The 21,154-nt window shown below is 37.6% G+C and overlaps 1 protein-coding gene across 1 annotated transcript in view; it reads right to left on the bottom strand.

The window, feature by feature from the left end:
• Positions 1-21,154, bottom strand: part of Lvrn (laeverin) — a gene marked incomplete in the record, with an annotated part of 61,814 nt that overhangs the window by 27,343 nt on the left and 13,317 nt on the right. The window contains 6 exon segments of the mRNA XM_013506949.1: positions 299-442; positions 5,802-5,915; positions 7,423-7,577; positions 13,984-14,110; positions 16,929-17,068; positions 18,371-18,513. Coding sequence (XP_013362403.1) covers positions 299-442; positions 5,802-5,915; positions 7,423-7,577; positions 13,984-14,110; positions 16,929-17,068; positions 18,371-18,513 — 823 coding nt within the window.

Below are 21,154 nucleotides of genomic sequence, written 5' to 3'. Positions count from 1 at the left end.
TTAAATTGAGGTATTTATTTGCAAGAGTAAATTTCTACCAAACAGAAGGATTTGTCATTAAAATGGAAAATTATTTAAATTTATTCATGATAGATGGTACCTGGCATCTAATATGAGATTGATTAATACTTGCAACTCAGAACTGATTTAACCACATTTTTTGAAACTCATTTACTCAATAAAAATTAAGGTATTTGTAATAAAAATTTTAAATTGCATATTAATCTACAATCCTTAGAATTTATTTTATGCAACTCTCCAGAGTACAGAACAAAGGGAAATATGTAACTGCTTTTACCTTGTTGTAAGTAAATAAGTCAAAGAGTTCATTTATTTCACTTGTTTCTGTGAAATTTTCAACCTTCCTGGATACAGCTCTAGATGCCAGGGCATGATCTTTGCTGAGGACATTATGTAAAACATTAGAAAAAAAGATTTCATTCTATAAAGGAAAAAAAATTGAGCCACATTAACTTCTGAGGTGTTATAGAAACATGAAATTCACTGGTGCTCAAATGTTTTCAAAATATTGAGGCATTTTAAATCTCAAAATATTGAAAGCATAGATATTTCATATCATACTTTCATGATACTGAAGAGATAAAAAAGACAGTAACTGAAAAGTGTCCCAGAATTGTAATATACCTCTACAATCATGTTTTCCTGAATAACAGAACTGTAGGATATTTTCCTTCCCATTTTTCATCTCTTTTCTATTTCATTTTTTTTTTAAAAAATCAATTAATCTAGGTTCTAATCATATAAACTTTCCCTACTCAGGTCCGCAGCTACCTGACAAAGCCTTCCAGGAAGCAGAGTCTTTTAATTCTCTAAAATTTTAGTGGGAAATGAATAGACTCCTTAAAATTAATCAATCTCTCTTACTTGGACATTTACAAAACAGAATGAGTTTTAGATGAGTTTTACAAGGATCCTCACATAATAACACAATTGAAAAGAAATCCTGAGACTGAATGCTAGAGTTTATGACTTATGCATTATGAGAAAACAATTTATATTTTAATGAAAACCACAGGACTCTCCAAGAGGCTAGCTAACTGTCTCTCTCAAACACATGACAAGGGCAAATTATCTCTCGTGTAAATCTAGAAAGAAAACCAATTCATAGTCAAAGAGGGGCATGGTATGACAGAAACAGCAAAGATCTGTGAAGAACCCACACAGTTCCTTCATAGCTTGGAGAGCCAGGGGCACCCCTGAGAGTCTATATGAAGCCTTGGGTCCCCCGCCTGTCTTTGGCACACCCAAAATGACCCTCTCAGCCTTTCACGTTGTCAGAAAAACTTTCAAATTCTATTCTATTTCCATTTTCCAATGTTCCAATTAACATTTCCTATTATAACCTTAACTTTAGATTGGTAATATACTGATTAGGCTATTACCAAACTCTGTTCTTCCAAAAATGAGAAAGCCAATCACACAGAGTAACGTGCTTCACACTTTGTTTTTTTTTTTTTGAGTGAGGGGCTCACTATGTTTACCAACCTGTCCTCAAAGCCATGATCCTCTTGCCTCAGTCTTTCAAGTAGTGGACACACCACTGTGCTTTTAAACTTTAGTGTGAACAAGGGTCTCATGGGAATTTTGTCAAACTCATGCACTAATTTAGTTGGTCTAGGTTGGAGCCTGTATTGCTAATAAACTATCCAAATGCTATTGATGTTGTTAGTCCAAGAATCATACTGTAAATAGCAAGAATTTGGAGAAAACTTTAGCATCGGTCTTATTCTACTCATTATGCATAGGTTTTATTAGTTTTACACTTAAGAGTTATTGAGAATATCTCAGGATTAAGCCATATCATAAAGCACAACATACAAAATAGAGGAAAAAACCTCCATAATCATATACCATTACAATATTAGCATAGCTGTTTCCAATCTTTCCCCCTGTGCATTGATTTGTTCCCCTGGCTGTACAAGTCACTTTTGTTCTGCCACTTCACTTATTATAATACTTTAAAGTGTACTGTCTAATCTTCATAACTATCCTTATAATGGCTGCTGCATTATAAATGGAACAGAAATATAAATTTAAAGAAATAAGCCAAAACTTGATTATCACAGCATGATCAAGTAACAGAGAATTTGCTTATTTACAAAGTATAGCAGCTAAAAATTTTGTAAAAGTAAAACATTGAAGTAAATATGTAGTTTTCCGGTCAGTGGACTATAATCATTTCTCATTTATGTTGTCTCCAGCTTTTGTTGTTTTAATCAGCTTTAATGAACACTTTTGTACTACATGTGACATTCTCCCTATTTTGTGAGGCTTTTCCATTTCAGAATAGATTTTCTCTTTTGCCTCTCTGGTAAAAGGTTTTATATAATCTTAAAAGTATCACTGCAAATACACAAGATAACTGAGAAATGAGGCAAACACCTTTTCCTCAAAAACCTGGAAGTCTTTCCTGTCCTGCTGAAGGGAAACAACTTTTTAAAAAAGTTGTATCAGCTTTTTAGGGGGGAAAAAGATATTTAGCCATTGCATACAGATACTATATAAAATTAAGCTGTACAACCAGTACTTCTTCCTGCAAGCCATGATATCCCAGAGAAGACCATTTCTATTAAAATCTATTTTTTGCCTTAGAAATATTACACTATTTGTCATAATAAATTTGTGTAGAATATCAAAGTGGCTAAAACCACAGGATTTGGAATTAAACTGCCTGGGCTTAAATCCTAGGTCAGCCTCTTAGGAGTTATGTGACTCATAAAAGTCAGTCAACTTTACCTCTGAAATTTAGTATTATCATCTGAAGATGGTGAAAACAACAATGTCCTCACTGGAATACTATGAATACTAAGTTAATTTACATATGTTCTTAGCATAATGCCTAACAAATAGAACATGCTCCTCCTCCTCCCACACTTTCTCCTCCTTCTCATCATTTCTTCACAGTTTTTCTGAAGACCAAATAAGATAATGCATATAATACTCTTAATGAATGCTTAATTAATGGTACTTGTTATAATAGTACACAGTTGATAATCTGTTGAAAGCCTGTGTGAAATCCAGTTAAGCTCAGAGGTGTCCCTCTGTGTGCCTGAACTTGTGATGACAGGGTAAGATCTGACTCACCAAGTCTGCTATTTCCTTGGATCCAGCAGAACAAGAGACAGAGAAAAGTCATTGAGTCTCGGTCTTAGAACTGGAGCTTCTACAGCCAAGAAACCCTTTGTCCTTGTTGTTTTGTAGCCTTGACCACTACTCATTCACATTCTGATTTCATGACTGTCAACTGCAGTTAGATCAGGCAATAGGAAAATAAAAATCTGCTCCTACATCTGGTTCTCTGATTTCTATACTAAATTTCAATCAAAGGAAATCAGAGTTCTTGGTCTCCAGAGATCATTAAAATAAGGCCTGAAGCTTTTTAAAAATACAGCTTGTAGTAATTTCCTAAAGCTCCAGGATCTGATATTTTTCTGATACTGAACTTCACAAGTGACTGAGAAATCATGACTAGAAAATAATGATTAAGAAACCAATGACAAAAAGAAATAATTAGGGGCTGGGGATTTAGCTCAGCGGCAAAAGCGCCTGCCTGGCAAGCGCAAGGTCATGAGTTCGGTTCCCAGTACCGGAGAAAAGCCAAAAAAAAAAAAAAACAAAAAAAACAAAAAAGAAATAATTAAATGATACCAAAGAGACCAATGTTATAAGTTTAGCTGCAAAAATATCAATAATATGTTTTCATCAAGTTTTTCCAGATTCTAATAATAACTTAGCCATTTTAGTTGTAGAAGAGGTAACTGAAATTCAAGTGAATAACATAGTCTATTCAATTAAGAAAATAATGTGAATTTAATTTTTTATGGTAATCAAACTTCTTTCATTATTGACTTTAAACATAGAGTTAATTTGGGATCAAACCAAATGCTTTCAGAAGCATTGACAGATGCCATTAACCATGTGTGGTTCTATTTCATAAAAGAGATATGCATACAGGTTTGTAGGTATACAGCCTACAGAAAGAACTGTTAGAGACAACCAAGGTTTACTATCTGTATGTGAAGTATGTATATATATGAAGAGAGAGCCAGAAAAATGTATATACACTTACACACTTCAGGAAAAGAAGAATAGTATGATACTTTTTCACCAGATGGTATTACCGTCCTATGGGGGACCCTATAGGATGTTATATATTGCAGAAAACCCACTATGCTGCCCACTCTTAGAGAAGAAATTGAAAATGCCATGCAGCAATCTCAGTGACCAAGGTTACCCAAGCAGCATTTTGCCATACTAATAAATGCCTAGAAGCTAATGATGCCCTTGAGCACCTCTTGTAACTGTAGAGGCCAAAGGTAATATGTATTAATCTCATGATGTCTCAATAATACTAAAATATGTTTATCTTTTCCTGACATGTGTATATATTTTTGTCACTCTCTGTCTCATATAATAATATTATATAAATAACATAATATAAATATATAATATATAAAATATAATCATAAAATAAACACATCCCATTCGTGCCTTGAAAGTAACAGTATTCCTGTATATTTTCTCAGCATAATGGTTAAAAGCCTAGTCAGTCAGAGTCCTGGAATCGAATCTCATCTTTGACATTTAATTGCCATGATACCTTGGCAACTTACTTAATGCTTTGGTATCTCAATTTTTGATCTGTGAGGTAGAAGTAATAACAACTACACTCATGTGGTTATTCTGAGGATCAAGATGATATATGTATGACATTCACCCTGGCTGGCATTTACCCTCTAGGTACTTGGCGAATGGCAAATAGGATATTATTTCTACTGTTGTCATGATCTTTCTGCTCATCATCAGATTAGGCCCAGACAACTGGGTCATAAGCACAGTTCTGTACTGTTAGGAAAAAGAACTTGAGGAAGTCACAGACCCTTTGGGTCTCCTGATCTATACAATGACGTCCAGGACAACAGGGCCCATGCACAGTGGAGAGGCAGAAGGGGGAGACACTGCAGAGTGACCGAGCTCGTTGGGAGCATTTTCTAGGACACCCGCAAACAGCAAGAGAGGTGGCGCGGGTCTCGGGTGCTCGACTTCAGTGCTTCTCAAACACTGCGACTTCACAGAGGAAAGAAAGTTTGCAAGAGGCTTTGATGGTGCCAGGAGAGGCTAAACATTTATATACCTAAAATCAAATCGATCTGCAGTATCATGTCATTCTGAAAGGACTTCCTAATTACTTTAAATAAATTAAATATCAGAAACATACGCTGTAGTTCAAATGATCAAATTTTGATATCTTACTGTGATATCTGAATTTAAATTTATTTTTCAAAACACATTACTTTTCACTCCAATTAGCAAAACAGTTATCAGCAAAAATATTTAATGAATCACTGAAAGTAACATATTACTTGCTGTTAAGCCACAGACTAAAGATAGCAATTGCTTTAGAATTTATGTAAGAATAAATGAAAATAACCACAATTGAAATAATTGAAAAGATTATATATGAACACTTTATAAGACGGTGACAAAATACTGGGCAGGCATTAAAAACCTTGTTTCTAAAAAGAATTTAATGAACAGAAATGCTCATTATACAATATGAAGTAGGAAAAGTATTATAAATTTCTATGTAACCCTCATTTTCAAAAATATTTGTCATAGGTTTAAACCCTGGACTAAAAGCATCAGAAAGACATCATGGTTAATCTCTAGTATTAATATCAATAATTAATATTCTTTGAAATTTATATAATTTCAACAATGAGTATACATTATTTTTATAACTAGGAAATTTAAATAACATATAAATTTAACATACTTACTCTTGGGAGTTCAGGATTGAAATAGTTAATTATTCCAAACTCAAAATAAGATGCCAAACCCTCGTTGAGCCAGATATTGTTCCACCAATTCATGGTAACCAAGTTTCCAAACCACTTTCGGAGAAGGGAGAGAAAGAAGAGCTTTCATAAATTTAAGTACTTATCATACTTGCATGCAAAATAAACAGAAGGTCAAAAGACATGATTCAGCTTTACCTGCCATCAATCAAAAACTTGAAAAAGGACTCCAAAGAGCAACTTATTGTTTCAACACAAGGAGGCAGTTATGCATCTCTCTGAAATAATTATTTCACATCCCATAATTGAATGCAATTTCTGATTTAAAACTGTGATGTTCAAACATAAAATAAGGTACAGCAGCATTGTTTAAACTCTTTACTTTGCCCAAATGTTTAGTTAAATAAATCAGAAGTCCTGAACACTGACTTACTACATTATTAATTCTCCCACCTTATACGTTCGGCAGAATTTTGTTGTAAGCATTTGTTATAAGGACATGATTTAATCTGCGCCACACACAAATCACTAACAATCGTATGTTCTCCAACACGGTCCACATACAATTATTCTCTATTTCAGTTGAACAAAAAAAATGTAGCGTTTGTACAGAATTAGGAAAGAAAAGCACAATAATTTCCAAAATCAACAAATCCAAGCCCTCGGTATTTAATCAAATCCTTGCAACAGCTCTTAGCAGCCTGTATTCCAAAACAGTATGTCAGTTAGGCTGTAATAAAAAAAAATAATTTCTTGGGAAGACTAATGTACACATGTGAAAATATGAGTTGACCGTGTTCTGGGTGTTGCTCAATCCTAGTAAGTTGCTCTTTGCCAAAACTTGAGAAGATAACATTTTCATAATGGGGATGATTTCTTTTTTGACAAATGTGTGTTAATGGACTTGCAACTAAAATGTAGCCATAAGAGTCTTTTTTTTTGTTTTGTTTTTTGTTTTTTTTTTTTCAGTACCAAGAATCGAACTCACGACCTCACGTTTGCCAGGCAGGCGCTGTGCTGTTGAGCTAAATCCCCAGCCCCATCATGAGAATCTTTATCAAGTCAAACAGCTAACTTTCTGAAATCACAAGGTGAAAGCACCAAGATCCAATGAAATGAATTTTTATTTGCAGCGCTGTGCTGATGCAGCTTGAGGATAAATTACTACTCCTCTTATTCCTGTACTGTCTGCATCCACTCAGTATTTCTCCAAAATAAAAAAAATTTATGACCATATACTGATGAAACTTATCTCGCAGTGAACTTTCAAATACTCCTTGTTTTAGGTGGAATGAAAAGCAAATTATAGCTCTGCATGGTTTATGTTTCTCAAAGAAAATGTGATACAAAATTAACCTTTGGATGTAAGTCTTCAATCTTGGACAAGACTGTGAGGTCTCCTTACTCTGATTCATCACGAATAACTCAAATTCGGCCAGAATCCCATTACACAGATCCTTTCTTGCTTTCACTCACTGTCATACCTTTCAAGAAATTTTTTTTTCCCCTTAAATTTGGTTTGTGGCAGGGATTTCTGTTTTATTCCTATTTTGGGCAGAGCAGCTGGCGAATGTGAAATAAGAAAGGACAGTTTACTACGTGCCTGGTGTCCAATCTCATGGGAGACAATGTGGGAGATCAGAGTCTTTTTATCTGTCAGGTGATCCCTTGGCTGCAGCAACAATAATGATTCATCAAACATCAGTAGTCCCCAGTTTTCCATTGCACGGTAGTCAAAAACAGGCAAAGCAATTATGTCTAAGTGGATTTAAACGAAGGAAAAATGAAATCATCACTTACAAAAATACCAAGATTATAGCTGTAAATTATCTCAAAACTAAATCATAAAATTACTAGAAAATAGAACAGAATAATAATAAGCTGACAGTAAAGAGGCTTTTCAAAAATTAACACCAAAGACAAAAGACTAAAAATAAATAGTTTTACTATATAAAAATAAAATACCTTTGACAACAGACTTATAAAAATATACAAAGAACTCTTAAAACTCAATATGAACACACAATGCTGAAAACTAGGAACAGATACTTTGCTAAAGAAAATATACAAATTAACATGAAAAGTTACTCAACATGTTAGCTAATTGTAAATTTTAAAACAATGAGATACCACTATAGAGAATGTGAATTTTGAAGAGTACTGAAATGGCTGCTACAATGGCTAAAACTCAAAACATTAGCAATACCAAGAATGTAGAACAACAAGAATGCTATTCAGTGCTGTAGGAACGCAAAATATCACAGTCACTTTGTCAGGCAGTCTGGTAGTTTCTTACAAAGCTAAATGTAGGGCTACCATAAGATCTAACAAAGGCACTTCTAGGTATTTACCCAAATGAACTGAAAACTTACATGTTTACACAAAAACCTGCACACAAATGTTTATAGCAGCTTAACTCATGATTACTAAAAGTTGGAAACAACCAAGATGCCCTTTACTAGATGAATGGATAAATTGTGGTGCATTCTTACAATAAAATATTATTCAACATCAAAAAGAATTAATTCTCAAGCTATGAGGAGACATGGAGGAACCTAATGTGCATATTGCTAACTACCAAAAAGCCAGTGTGAAGAAGCCACATACTGTGATTCCAGGTACACAGCACTGTGGAAGAGGTAGAAGTACAAAACAAGTAAGAAGTTGGGCAGTCCTCTGAGATTCAGGGGAAGGGGGAAAGATCAGTGTGTGAGCACAGGAGACTTTTATGGCAGGGAGACTATTTAGGATGACATTGACATTGTGGAGACACATCATTACACACTCATCAAAATCCACAGATGCATTTAACACAAAAAGTGGAGCCTGGCTTAAACTAAGCACTTTGGCTAGTGATAATGTGTTAGCAATGGTTCATCACTTACAACAGATGCACACACTGGTGGGAACTGTTAACACCAGGATATGGGGTGGTGAGAAGGCAGAGTGGAGAGAAGGTATATGGGGACTCTTTGTACTTTCTGCATAATTTGCCTGTAAACCTAAAGCTGCTCTAAGGTATAAAGTTCATTCGCAAGTAAATAGTTCACCAAAAATAAAACCCGCTATGAACAAATGTGAAAGGCAAACCACAAACTAGGAAAAATACTTGTAATAGTTAACACAACAACTAGATTCTTGAAAAAGACATTTAAAGAATACCAATACACCTAAAAAGCAAGGCATACTCAGGTACCTGAGGCGGGAGGATCACTGCCTAGTCAACATAGTGGGACCTTCTGCCTCAAATATAAACAAACAATTTACCAAAGAAATAATTCAAACATGTAAAAATATTGCTTAAGATATTCATCAAGAAACAAAACTTAAAATCATATAGCACTCTTTCAGATGTGTGAGATTAAAAATGAGTATTGGTATAGTACTGGCACATAGGCCACTGGTGAGGGTGTTAATAATACAGTATTTCTTGAGCGATCTGACAAAATGTTTGAGGGTTCTCAAAATGGTCACACTCTTTCCCTAAAACATTCTACTTTTGGAATTTATGCTAATGCAAATAATATAGATATTTGGAAACATTTTCTTATGAGGGTCTTCTTTAGTTTTTTTTAAAGTAGCCAAGAAAGTAAAATCAACCCAAGTGTTCAACCACAGAGGATTAAATACATTTAAATAAATTATTTTGTTAAGTTGCTATGTGGGAATTCCATGTCTGAAAATGACAATACAAAATAATATTTAGTTATCTGGATCCTGTTGTTGTGTACTGTTATACTTTTAAAGGCATTCAAAGAGCAGTGTCAACTCTATTGTGACATTTTGGTTAAGAGAAAGATAGAGATTCAGAAGGGCCCACCTCGGGAAGATATATACCAAAATGTCAGTGACCATTAGCTCTGTGTGATAGCATTACAAGAGATTTTTCTTCTCTTTTTCTGTGCCTTTCTATATTTTTCCAAACTTCCTATAATGTGATCATTTATTATAACTAAAAGAACAATAAACACATTCTTTTCTTTTTCTAAGGACAACCCTCTTGCCCATGCAACCTGAGCCAATGAGTGTCCTGACATGTGCTATGTTAAGAATTTGCATTTACACGGGGCTGAAATGCACAGGATGTAGTTAGATCCATTCCAGCCATCACACGGCCTGGATCGCTGAATGCCGCACATGCACTGACTTGCTGAGCCTAGGTTGCTTTATCTCCTAAACTTTCTCACCTCCCTTCATACCTCTCCACCTACCATCCTGCTCACTTTCTTCACAAAAGACTGCTCTGCTCCACCCAAGTCAATCCCTTTGGCCCTCCACAAGCACAGTCTTTCTCTTCTTGGGCTATCTGCAATCCCAGGAAATCCTCTGCTCAACCTCGGGTTGCTACCCATACTTGTGATCCAATCTCACCACTATAAAAAGCCATTCCTTGCTAACCCTGATAACTATTTTTAAGCTCTTTTATTCAGATGTATAGAATTAGATTAAGCAAAATCTGTATTTCTTGGTGAACCATCACATATGACCCTGTTTTATTTAAATGATTAGCTCCTTATTTTACAATGATAATATAAACACTCGATTATATTTGATGATATAAATCAACCATTAACTCTTTAGCACTGGAGTTGGGAAACTTCTTCTCCAAAGGACCAGCTAGTAAAAGTGTTTAGCTTTATGGAATATATGTTTCTTGTCACATTTTTGTTTACTATTCCTTGTTTCAAAGAAATCACACACACACACACACACACACACACACGGATGCATGCACAGTAACACTTAGTTTTATGTTTGTAAACGTTAGAAAAGTGCTTCATTGATATATAGATTTCCATTGTGTGAGTGTATAACCACTTATTTATCAATTCTCCTATCAATGGCCATTTTTGCTGTTTTCACTTCAGGGTTATTATGAAAAAGTATAGCTGTGAACACCCTTATCCACATCTACTGGTACACGTGGGCTTAAATTATCTTGAGGATATCCTAAGGAATGGTATCACTAGGCTTAGGGCATACTAATGGTCAACACTGCAAGATAATAAATCCTTTCTAAAGTAGTTGTGACAACTGATACTCCTGTTCACAGTGCTGTACCCTCCCTCACACTTGCCATTTGCCAGGATGTTTGCCTTTTTGCATTGTGGTTTGAGATAGGGTCTTGCATGTAACGCAGCCTGGCTTTCAACTTTCTATGTAGCTCAGGCTGGCCTCAGTCTAGCACTCCTGCTGCCTCAGCCCCTGAGTGCTGATATTAAAGGCATGTACACTGCATTCAAATGTTTACTTTCTGACAACAGAGTGAGCATGATGCTTCACTGCGGCTTTGGATATGCATATCTCAAATTATTAATAAGGTAAAGTGTCTCTTCATAAATGTATTAGTTACATATATTCCCTTTTCTACTCTTATATTTTTCTGTTTTTTTGTTGAGAGAGGGTCTTGCTATACAGTTCAGGCTGGGCTTGAGTTCACTGTGTAGCCCAGGCTGGCCTTGAACTTGCAACAATCCTCTTGCCTCAGCCTCCCAAGTGCTGGGATTACAGGCATGTGCCACCACACCTGGCTTACTTTTATATTTTTCATTTGTTTCTTCTTCTATTGGGTTGTAGTTTTTAAATTTATTTTTAGATGTTCTTTATACATTTCGGACACTCCAATCACCACCTTCTCATCCTCTTTCTTATAAGACTTTTACTTAGCACTTTCTGTCTTGCTAATATAATTTGTTACATGGGAAGTAGCTGTCTCCCTAATTTCAGTTACTTGAACAAAGTTCCAGCCACTTGCTGCTTTTGTATTCCTATAGCACCTAGGAATGTACTTGTCCCAGTATTTGCCCAGTAAATTCTCATAATTACCATCATTATTTCTCTGTTTTACGATTTACCTTGTACTTGGGTTTTATTTCTCCAAAATATATACCACTTGAGTGTATATAACATAGTCCATTATTATTACAAGTTGAGTGTGATCAAAGCTTTTAAGCTGCCATTTGCAAATCTTAAATGTCCTAGTTTATTCTTAAAGGCATCATAATAATACTTTTTTCTTTCAAAATTTGTAACCCAAGCATTTAACTCTACCAGTCTCTAAAACACTGTCACATTTCAATTCACTTTTGACTTTAAACAGTGAGTTAAAATGATAGCAATATTGGGGGAAAATGCTGTTCTTTATAATACTTTATATTATCTTAGGTTCTAAGGCTCAGAATTCCTTGAGCAAGCTACAGGTTAAGCTAAAGGAACACAAGGGAGAAGTTAACCAATGACTTTCACCTGACTCACCAAGACCAAAAGAAAGGCCTATGTGGGAAATGCTGGTGGGGAAAGCATTCATTTTATTAATGACTCACCTGTAAATTAAAGTAATTAAGATATATTTGTGTACATTTATCTTAAAGATCCATCAGTAGAGAAACTATTTAAATCATCTATCAACCAAAATGGAGTTTTAATTGAGTGGCTACCTGTGGGTGTTTATAAGGTAACATTAGCTAAGATACTACGAAGGATATTTTTAAAGAGCTGCATATAATCCTGATACCCAGGAGTTTATAATCTAAGCAAGATGAGCTAATTGCATATATTTACTTCTTCCACCCCAAAACATTTACTGGTTACCATCTGAGAGAAGCACTACCTTAGGCACGGATGGTACAAAGAAAAAGACAATCCAGGTGCTACCCCAGCTTTCTCCTGATCCAACAGGGCAGACCACGAGGAGCCAAGAAAGGCATCTGCCTGCAGGGAGCACTCAGGTGACAAACAAGAACTGAGTTAGCCTAGCCTTGGATAGAAGCCATTCCAGGGTATGCAAACTGCAGGTGCAAGACCTGGAGAACAGGAGAAGAGGGAAGCATGGGAGGCAGCACCGGGGTATGTGCTAAAGCATCTGCCCCACTCTGAGAAACTCCCAAAATCCCTGTGGAGGTCCGTGCACTGTTCTAAAGACACAGTACCGAGCTAGGACTTTATCCTCTGGCAATGAGAAGCGACAGAGGGGTTTTAAGAGGACAGTAACCTGATCAGATTTTTCTCTGAAAACACTCCTCTGGCTTTGTGCAGGAGGATGGATTGGAGAGGCAACAGGGAGGGAGGTGAAGCCCTAGGAGGACTCCTGTGATGGAGATGATGGCGATGTAAACGAGAAACAGTGAGGCCGGGAAAGGAGTGAGTGAGTGAGGATGGGAGATAGCAGGGTGGAGGGGACACTGCACGGAGGAAGTACCTGGAAAAGAAACAAGGGTAACTCTGGGCTTCTCCTTATCTAATGAACATGGATGGAACTTTTCTCGCCTACGCAGAGATCACCTTGTGAGCCTCCAGCACAGAACGCTAGGAGTTTGGTCTGCAAAGTCCACACTCCTACTGCCTCCAACCCCCTACATGGCAGATGTCACCTCCAGAATCTCTGACTGGGCTGACTGCTTCCAGACCTCATCCCTCCTTAGACAGAATGCTGGAGCTACAGAGCTTCTGGATTCCTGATATTCAAGAACCTCATGCCCCAAATATTTATTCCCCACCTTCTTCCACCGTCTGCCAGTGTAGGCAGAGCATACTGTTTCCAGTACTTCCACTAACTTGTCAGGAAAACAAAATCCATTTGCATGATGTGCTCTCAACTTCAGAGAAATCACAGCTGAATGGCTCATATAATTTTATACACATGCCACACAGATCTATGAGAGATAAAATATTTACATATTTTCTCAAGGATCATATAGTCACACATGATTCCAGTTTTATACACTGAAAATTCACAGATGGGACCACCAAGTCCTAACCCAATGACTCACATCTGAAGAATATTTTTTTAAAAACTTATTAAAGGAAACTAGGATAAGTCTTGCAAGCCCACTAGCTAAAAGGATCCAGAACACAGCACTTCTCACGTGCATTAGGAGAGAAAAGGACAAGACCCAGGAGAAAGATTGGGGTCTGGAAGGGGCAAGGCTGCTCTTGGGTGCCAAGGAGAGTCCAAAGCCCAAGAACTCTTGAAAACCTGCTGGGTATACCGCACCATTCAGAGAAGCAATTTCAGATGGGCTTGTATGTATATTGGAAGGTGAAAAACATTATGATGAAAGGCCAGGAGGCTGACTCCAAAAAACTCTTGAAAGTCTCATCTGTGATTGAAACTTAGGGGTCCCACAATAAGAAAACAATTGCACTAAAAGAAAAGATACCTCACCTGTTTTTGGAAGAGGATAACTGATATTAAACAAATCCTCTAGAAATGAGAAGATGGGTCCTGTGATGTTCAAAGCAAAATCTGCACTGCCATTTGCAATGGCATCTTTCCGGGCCCAGATGCGTATCTAAACCAAAACAATTAAGCAGTGATTAAGAAAAATGATAGTGACTTTGGGAAAGGGTCACCTGCTTGCTCCAACTGTCCCTTGTTCAAAAGCCAGTCTTACTTTTTCAGAAGAAGCTACACATTTAAAATACTTAAGTGCATATATGTAATGAGAAAATCCAGGAGGCAGTGACTGCCCTAGAAAATATGTTATGCCAACCTTTGATAGTAACATGTATAATTTTGTTTTGGGTTTTGCTGTTGCTGTTGTCTTAGACAGGGTCTTACTCCATAGTCTAGTTTGGCCTCCAACTTACTGCGATCCTCCTCCCTCAGCCACCCAAGTGCTGAGATTGGGTGCTGGGATTACAGGCATGTACCACCAAACCAGCTATAATTCTGTAATTGTAAAACCACGCTTGGAATGGTCCATACTAGTACCCCCAGGAGTGGATTCTATGGCACCTTGGAGAATTTCTTCTCTTTTCAGGACATATTTCTAATGACTCAAAACAGAAGTGTGCTCTTAGTGATGTTTATACATTATGGTATATATTCAGCAAATTTGAATCATGCACATTTAAAATGATTTAATAATTAAAGCATTAATAGCCCCACCTAGTTTCAAATTTTAAAATAAAACTAACTATGCATGAAACTAAAAAATCTTGGAGTGAGAGTTGAGAATAAAATATTTGTTGTGATGTGAGTGCAATTAATTTATGAAAGAGCTCTGGAGGACATGCTAAGAAAAATAAAAAACAGCATAACAGGCACAGACTTATGTATGCCAAGAGCATGTCCACCTAACTATGCTTTTATTTCTGCTGGAAAATTGTTGTTGAAATATGTGAACTTGTGGTTACGTGAGGGTTTAGGAATGCTCTTTCACAAAATGCAACCACCTGGTTTTGAAGCTCTCGCTTGAATCCCGTCATTACTTTCTGTCTCTGTCGTGCTGCAGAGGCCTCTTTGTGTGGGGAAAGATGGTCCCAAGGCTCTGCCCTGCCCTTACGATAAACCTACACTCCCTGTTCCCACGTTCTCACTTTCCAGGTAACAAGAAGCCTGCTCAAACAAAGATCACGCTAGTGGGAAGTAGTCACCTCTCCCACTGCACTTAACTGTAGCCTTTTGGAAAATAGTACAATTATCAATTAATATTTGCACATTAATTTCCTATTTACAAAGCTCTTCCCATAAATGATCACTCTATAAGTCAAAGGTCCTTCAAATTCACACCTGGCCCACCACTAGACACAACAGATCTTGATATCTAGAAGACTATCTTTGCAAATGCCCTGTGTGCCAAAATTTCAAGCAAAGCATGTTATTTTCATCCTTACTAATGTGTTTCCCATGCTTATTCTGTGCTTCACGTGGACCATATCCTTATTTTCACTAAATATTTACCTCTTAATGAGCAACTTTTGGGTAGGTGAACACTACTCCAAGGATACATTTTGGTTTCCCTATGGAGTATATGATGGACTTACTTTGTAGAGATGAGTCACAGCCAAATGCAACATTCCACTGATAAACTCAGCCTGAAATTTAAGTTTTCTGGCTAAGAATATTACTTCTCAGGCATGCTCCATTTCCTCTGTTTCTATAGCAGCTTGCATTCCTTATAGAGTGATTTTTCATGAAGAAACAGACTTTATCCCTGTACAGAAATTGATGGCACGGCACCAGCACTTACTGCAAGCCACTTGAAATATGGATGCTGAAGGGCCACAGTGTGTATCTTACTAGCTATGGGAAATAGGGAGCTCACTCTTTCTTCCAGGCCCAAAGCATGCATTTCCAAATCATGCCTGAGCAAATTCATCAATGTATGCCATGAATTTTTCACTTGGCCAATTATTACACTTGAGAGTTAAGGATTTCATAATTACTCACTGGTGGGAATTAGATTGCAGTCAATAGCTCAGGAAGATAGGCTGCTGTTTGTAACAACACAACATTACTAATTCATTAGGTGAGGAGGATAAAGGAATGATTTGAGTGATTCTCTCCTGATGGTGGCCATAGCTCGCCATAGCTTCCTTTCTCTACCTCTCAGTGGGATGAGCCTGGAATATCTCAGACCTGAGAGTGGCTCAGCCAGCTACTTGGCCTGATTTTCCTCAACTCTCTAAAGCCCTTGTTATATGCCTAGACCAACCTTGCATAGCTCACACAGCTCCATACTCTGACAGGGAGTGGACCAGTATAGAAAAGACTGACTGAAATCTTACAATGTAATAAGGATATAATTGGAGAGAAACTAGGATTTCAGGACAGAGACCCCAGTCTTTACATAACTCTAGAGAAATGCTGCATGCCCAGAGTTGAGGAACATAGCAGCCCAGCTCCTACAGTGGGATGATGTACAGCCTGCATGTGCCATTTCCACCACAGTGGTTGCTCCTGGCTGCTATCTGCTTTGATTGTTTGGTGTCTGGGCCACACTTGATGCTAAACACTTTGAGCTTCCAGGCTATATGAACACTTTAAGTTAAGCAAGCAACACATACTAAACTCTTGCTTCAGAAGCCAGTATAGCAGCCTTCTCTGTTCTCTGAAAAGGCAGAAACAGGAAAAGGTACTCAAAATCTTTCCTAGAGTGGCTTAGTGTGCCATCTTTCCATGGAAACCCCTCCACAGAGCAGTAGCGGGAAATGTTATATCCCATTCTGCAAAGCTTCACTGAGAGCTGGCTGTAACAGGGCTTGGGAGAGAGAATCAGGAGGAGACAGCAGGGTGTGTAGACATAATTCCTGAATACAGGCAGAGCAGATAGGCAACCCATGGCCAGTACAGTGGCCCTTACCTGAACAATCTTCCCTACTCACCTCCTTGCCTCTTTCTGTTCTGTTGACTTGGTCATAGTCACATATAGCGAGTGCAACTAAATAAGTTGGCATGTGGGGCGTGGTGTAGAAGGTAGTAACAGTCCACTTGCTTCCATTTACATCTTCTCTTTCTGACTGGCCTAAAGAAATCATTGTAGTCCAAATCACTGTAAAACTAGATGATAATATCTAACTCTGAAAGACTTTGTCAAGCCAACTGTCATCCAGCCATTCCTTCCCAACTATTCTGCATAGCCTTGCAATTTGACTCTCTCTACCTACCCTAAGCCATCAAAACAGCAATAGGCTGTTGTGAAAAATGGTCACCCAGGATCCAAACACAAAGTAATAATAGAGATATAGACCCTGATTACCCTGGTTTGGTCAGTGCACATGTGCTGAAATATCATACTACACCTCAAAAATATGTACAATTATTTCTTAATCAAAAATATTTTTAAGACATTTAAGGAGCTGAGAAGGACAATTACCCTGATTTTATCTTTACCCATGGTATACATGTATCAGGTCACTACACTGTACCCCATGAGTGTGTACAATTGATATGACAGTAATTGTTTTTAAAATAAATAATACATTAGGAGGATCTAAGGAACCATCGTAGGCCTGAATTAGCATCCTGAGTAACATGGGCTTGAGTGGGGCTCAAGTTCATGAGGACTGTAAACTTGGTCCCAATCTGCCTTTTCTCTCTTCAGCCCACTTCTGTTTCCCAGTCCGGCCCACTTCTCAGAGCACTTTATCCAGAACTGGCTGGCTCTGTGATAGGTTAGTAATGTGCGCTCTGCTATGCTCCAGTGTCAGCCATGACTTCAGCAGCAGCAATCTGGAGATTAAGGCAGAAATTACAGACGCAAATGTTTCTGAGGGTGGGCACTGACTGTGAGGGGGTTGGGACACTACGGAGAACTGTGGAGACAGCGGCCCAGCCTGGAGGAGGCAGCCTCTTCACAGCTATCACTGGTTGGTGTCATGTAAAAGTTGCAAGGCTGGGGTTAGATCTTTCCAAGTTTCAAAGAAATAGAAATCTAGATTTTATGTAAAATCTAGGGCTCTTTCAAAGTTGGAGACTAACTCAATCCAAAGAAAAAGGCCATGTGACCCAATAAAACACATCTGTGCATCAGACCAAGACCAAGCCCAGCACCTGTTACCACGAATGATCGATAGGTGAAGCCCAACTAACAGGCAGGCAGGCGATCTCCACGTGCCACATCTCCATGATCACGCCCTCAGATTCCAATATACAGAGAATCAGGATTATCATTTCCAAGATGTGGGAGCTAGCATGCATATGACTTACGGCTGCTCTCCCCAATTATTAAAAAGAAACACGTGACTAACATGCTGCCTAGAAAAGCTATTGACATAAAAGCTACTACAAAGTTTATATTTGTATAGTGACAGGGGACACTACTCACCTAGCTGTGGCATGTTGGAAAGGGCCACATAACTTGGATGATGAATAATTGTAATATTAAAAGTTGCCTTAAGAGCCGGCTCATCAAAACAAGGGAAAACATTCCTGGCAAATGTTGGCTCCATGTGAGATGCTATCACGGCTCTGAAATACAGTTTTGGGAAAAAAATCTTTATTTTTGTCTCAAACCAAAGAAAGCAGGAAAAAAAGGAAAGATTGTGGCTTCTAATTAAGTCCGGTGTGTGGGTGGAAGGCAACTAGATGTTTTTCCGCATCTTCTTCAGCGTCCTCCTCAAAACACACACTCCAGTTCTCACTGCACCTAAGAATTCTTGTAAGACTTAAAATAAAAAAAAAAACTCTTTAACTTTCTACCACAAAATATTTGCTTCATTACATCATGAACCTTTAAGAGCTTTCATAAACAAAATAAGAACAAATATAGCAAATACACAATTCTAGTCTTTTGAGAAAGAAGTCTTTTAAAGACTGGGATTATTTGAGAATGGTCTATTATTTTCAGCCTTCGTCAAAATACAAGTCAGTGTGAAGAATGACTACATTTTTCTTTCTTTTCTTCAAGTGTTCTTTCTTTCTCTTGATTGAAAACTTATCAAAAGATTTATTTTGGACATTCTTTTTTTTTTTCCTTTGGTTTGGTTTTTTCCCGGTACCAAGAATTGAACTCACAACCTTGCACTTGCCAGGCAGGCGCTGTGCCACTGAGCTAAATCCCCAGCCCCATTTTGGACATTCTTGAGAGTAAAGAATATAAGTACATGCTAACTGAACAAACCAACCTTCCATTGTATAGACTGAAATAATTGGGAAGATTGATCCAATTTCTACTGATTCTTCTCCTACTTCTATGGAAACATACAAAGAGTGACATCCCATAGTACAGCAATAATTTATAGGAAAAATTCCCTAAGCAAACAAGATGATGTCAGATTAGCCTCTGCAAACACTGTCGGAGTCTGACAAGACACAAGTTCTAGCAAACTGCAGTCTGGATACCATTTGCCAGGACTTTGTTTGGTGATAGTGAAAGTGAAATTCCTTCTCCACTAAGGACCTGGGGCTTTTTGTCTCTAATACACTTCTCCTTGCTTCAGGCCCAATTTTTATATAAATAAAAGATGAATTCAAGAGGGTATGTCTCTCCATTACACAATAAGGCCTCTCCACTCAGAGCAATTTACACAGCTTCAGAAAGGATACACAGGGTGGTCAGTGCACTCAGAGAGCTCTCATAGAGGCGTCTGCAACATCAGTATGGCAGAACTGTAATTTATAAATAGCTTGTTTTGCCCTATTTGCTGTTTTCAATTTTACTATACTCTTGTTTGTATGAATTGAAAGGAAGCTTGTGAGTTCTAACCCTGACCAGTCTGGCTAGAAAACCCTGCCACCAGCTGAATAATGCTGGAGAAGCCACATAATCTTGCTGAGCCTGTTTTTCCACCTAGAAAAAAATGACATTCTGTATGTTGCACTGAGGTTTGAGCTTTTATATTATTGGAAACTAAATTGACCAATAAATCAGCTTTGAATTCCTTATCCTTCCAATCTCACAAATCATTCTTAATATAGATGAAATGTAGAAGAAATCAGGGTCATAAATCACAAAAGGGGTGAAATGTTGAAAACACCAATTCCAAATGCATTAAGAAGGTGACAGAGATTACAGCTAATCACAAAATGAGTGTAAATCATGCCAGCTCAGTGTAAAACTTCTAGAAGCTAGAGGCTGTTTTTTTATTTATTTGTTTGTATCATTTACAATACTTGACAAAAATTGAGTTCATAGCAACCAAATAAGTATTGCTCTGCCTTGAAGCAATTATAAAATATAGGCAACTGAATATTGCTATATACAAGAAAATACAAAGTACTTGGGCAGAGTTTGTTACACTGGCATTCATTCATTTTATAGTTTTGGTTACTGTACTTACGAGGGGTGGGGTAGAGTCTAGAAGAGTCACACAATTGATGATATAATAGAAAACTACTGACAGGGTATTTCAGCCACCTGAGTTCTCGCTTGGGATCTGCAGTGAAAACCAAGTTGTGTAACTTTGGGGAGAGCTGCTTAAACTCTGTAGATGTCAACTGCCTTGAAATGCAGACAGGACTAGGAGAGCTGAAGAGCCTCCTGGGTCTCTAAAACTGTGGTTCTAAGAGGAGATGCAGAGAAAGCCGGTAAGGTGGCCTTGACTAAATTATCTTGAATTGGAAGAAATAGCTTCGGATCCATGCACAGCTTTCAAAGAGTCTGTAGCCCTCTGAATTTAGAGCATTTTGTATAAGCAGTGACATGTTAACATGCAAAGTATAAAGTGCAAAAGAACGTTCAATGATATAAGATGTGCTTCTATATTTTGAACACCTATGAATGCCTGTTGCTTTTGTAACAGAAACTATAGAAATAAAAAAGCTTGGCAGTATCTCCTGTGCTGCCACAGGACCACAAAACTATGAGAGTCAAGGAGGCTGCAAGGTGGGAAGCAGGGAGGAAATCAGACTCTTTAGCAAAGTGGAAAATTTTATGCTACAGATTCAAAAAGGCTAAGAGACACCAGTTTAGTGAGTCACCACTTTAGCAATCAAACATCAAGCAAGTGCCTTCCAGTTCCATGATTCAGGTCTCCAGAGAAGTGAAACGAAAGAAACTCACTTGGATTTTATTCAACTATTTCTCTCCCTAGTTTTATACAAATAAACAAGAAGTTAAGGAAAGATCCCTAAAACACACAGCCTTTTTGGCTCAGTCTTAACTGAAGAG

This window comes from Chinchilla lanigera, unplaced genomic scaffold (genome assembly GCF_000276665.1).
Source record: "Chinchilla lanigera isolate Chin_1 unplaced genomic scaffold, ChiLan1.0 scaffold00007, whole genome shotgun sequence".
NCBI classification, from domain to species: Eukaryota; Metazoa; Chordata; class Mammalia; order Rodentia; family Chinchillidae; genus Chinchilla; species Chinchilla lanigera.
The sequence above is the reverse complement of the archived record's forward strand: the minus strand, read 5'-3'. Positions and strand labels throughout refer to the sequence as shown.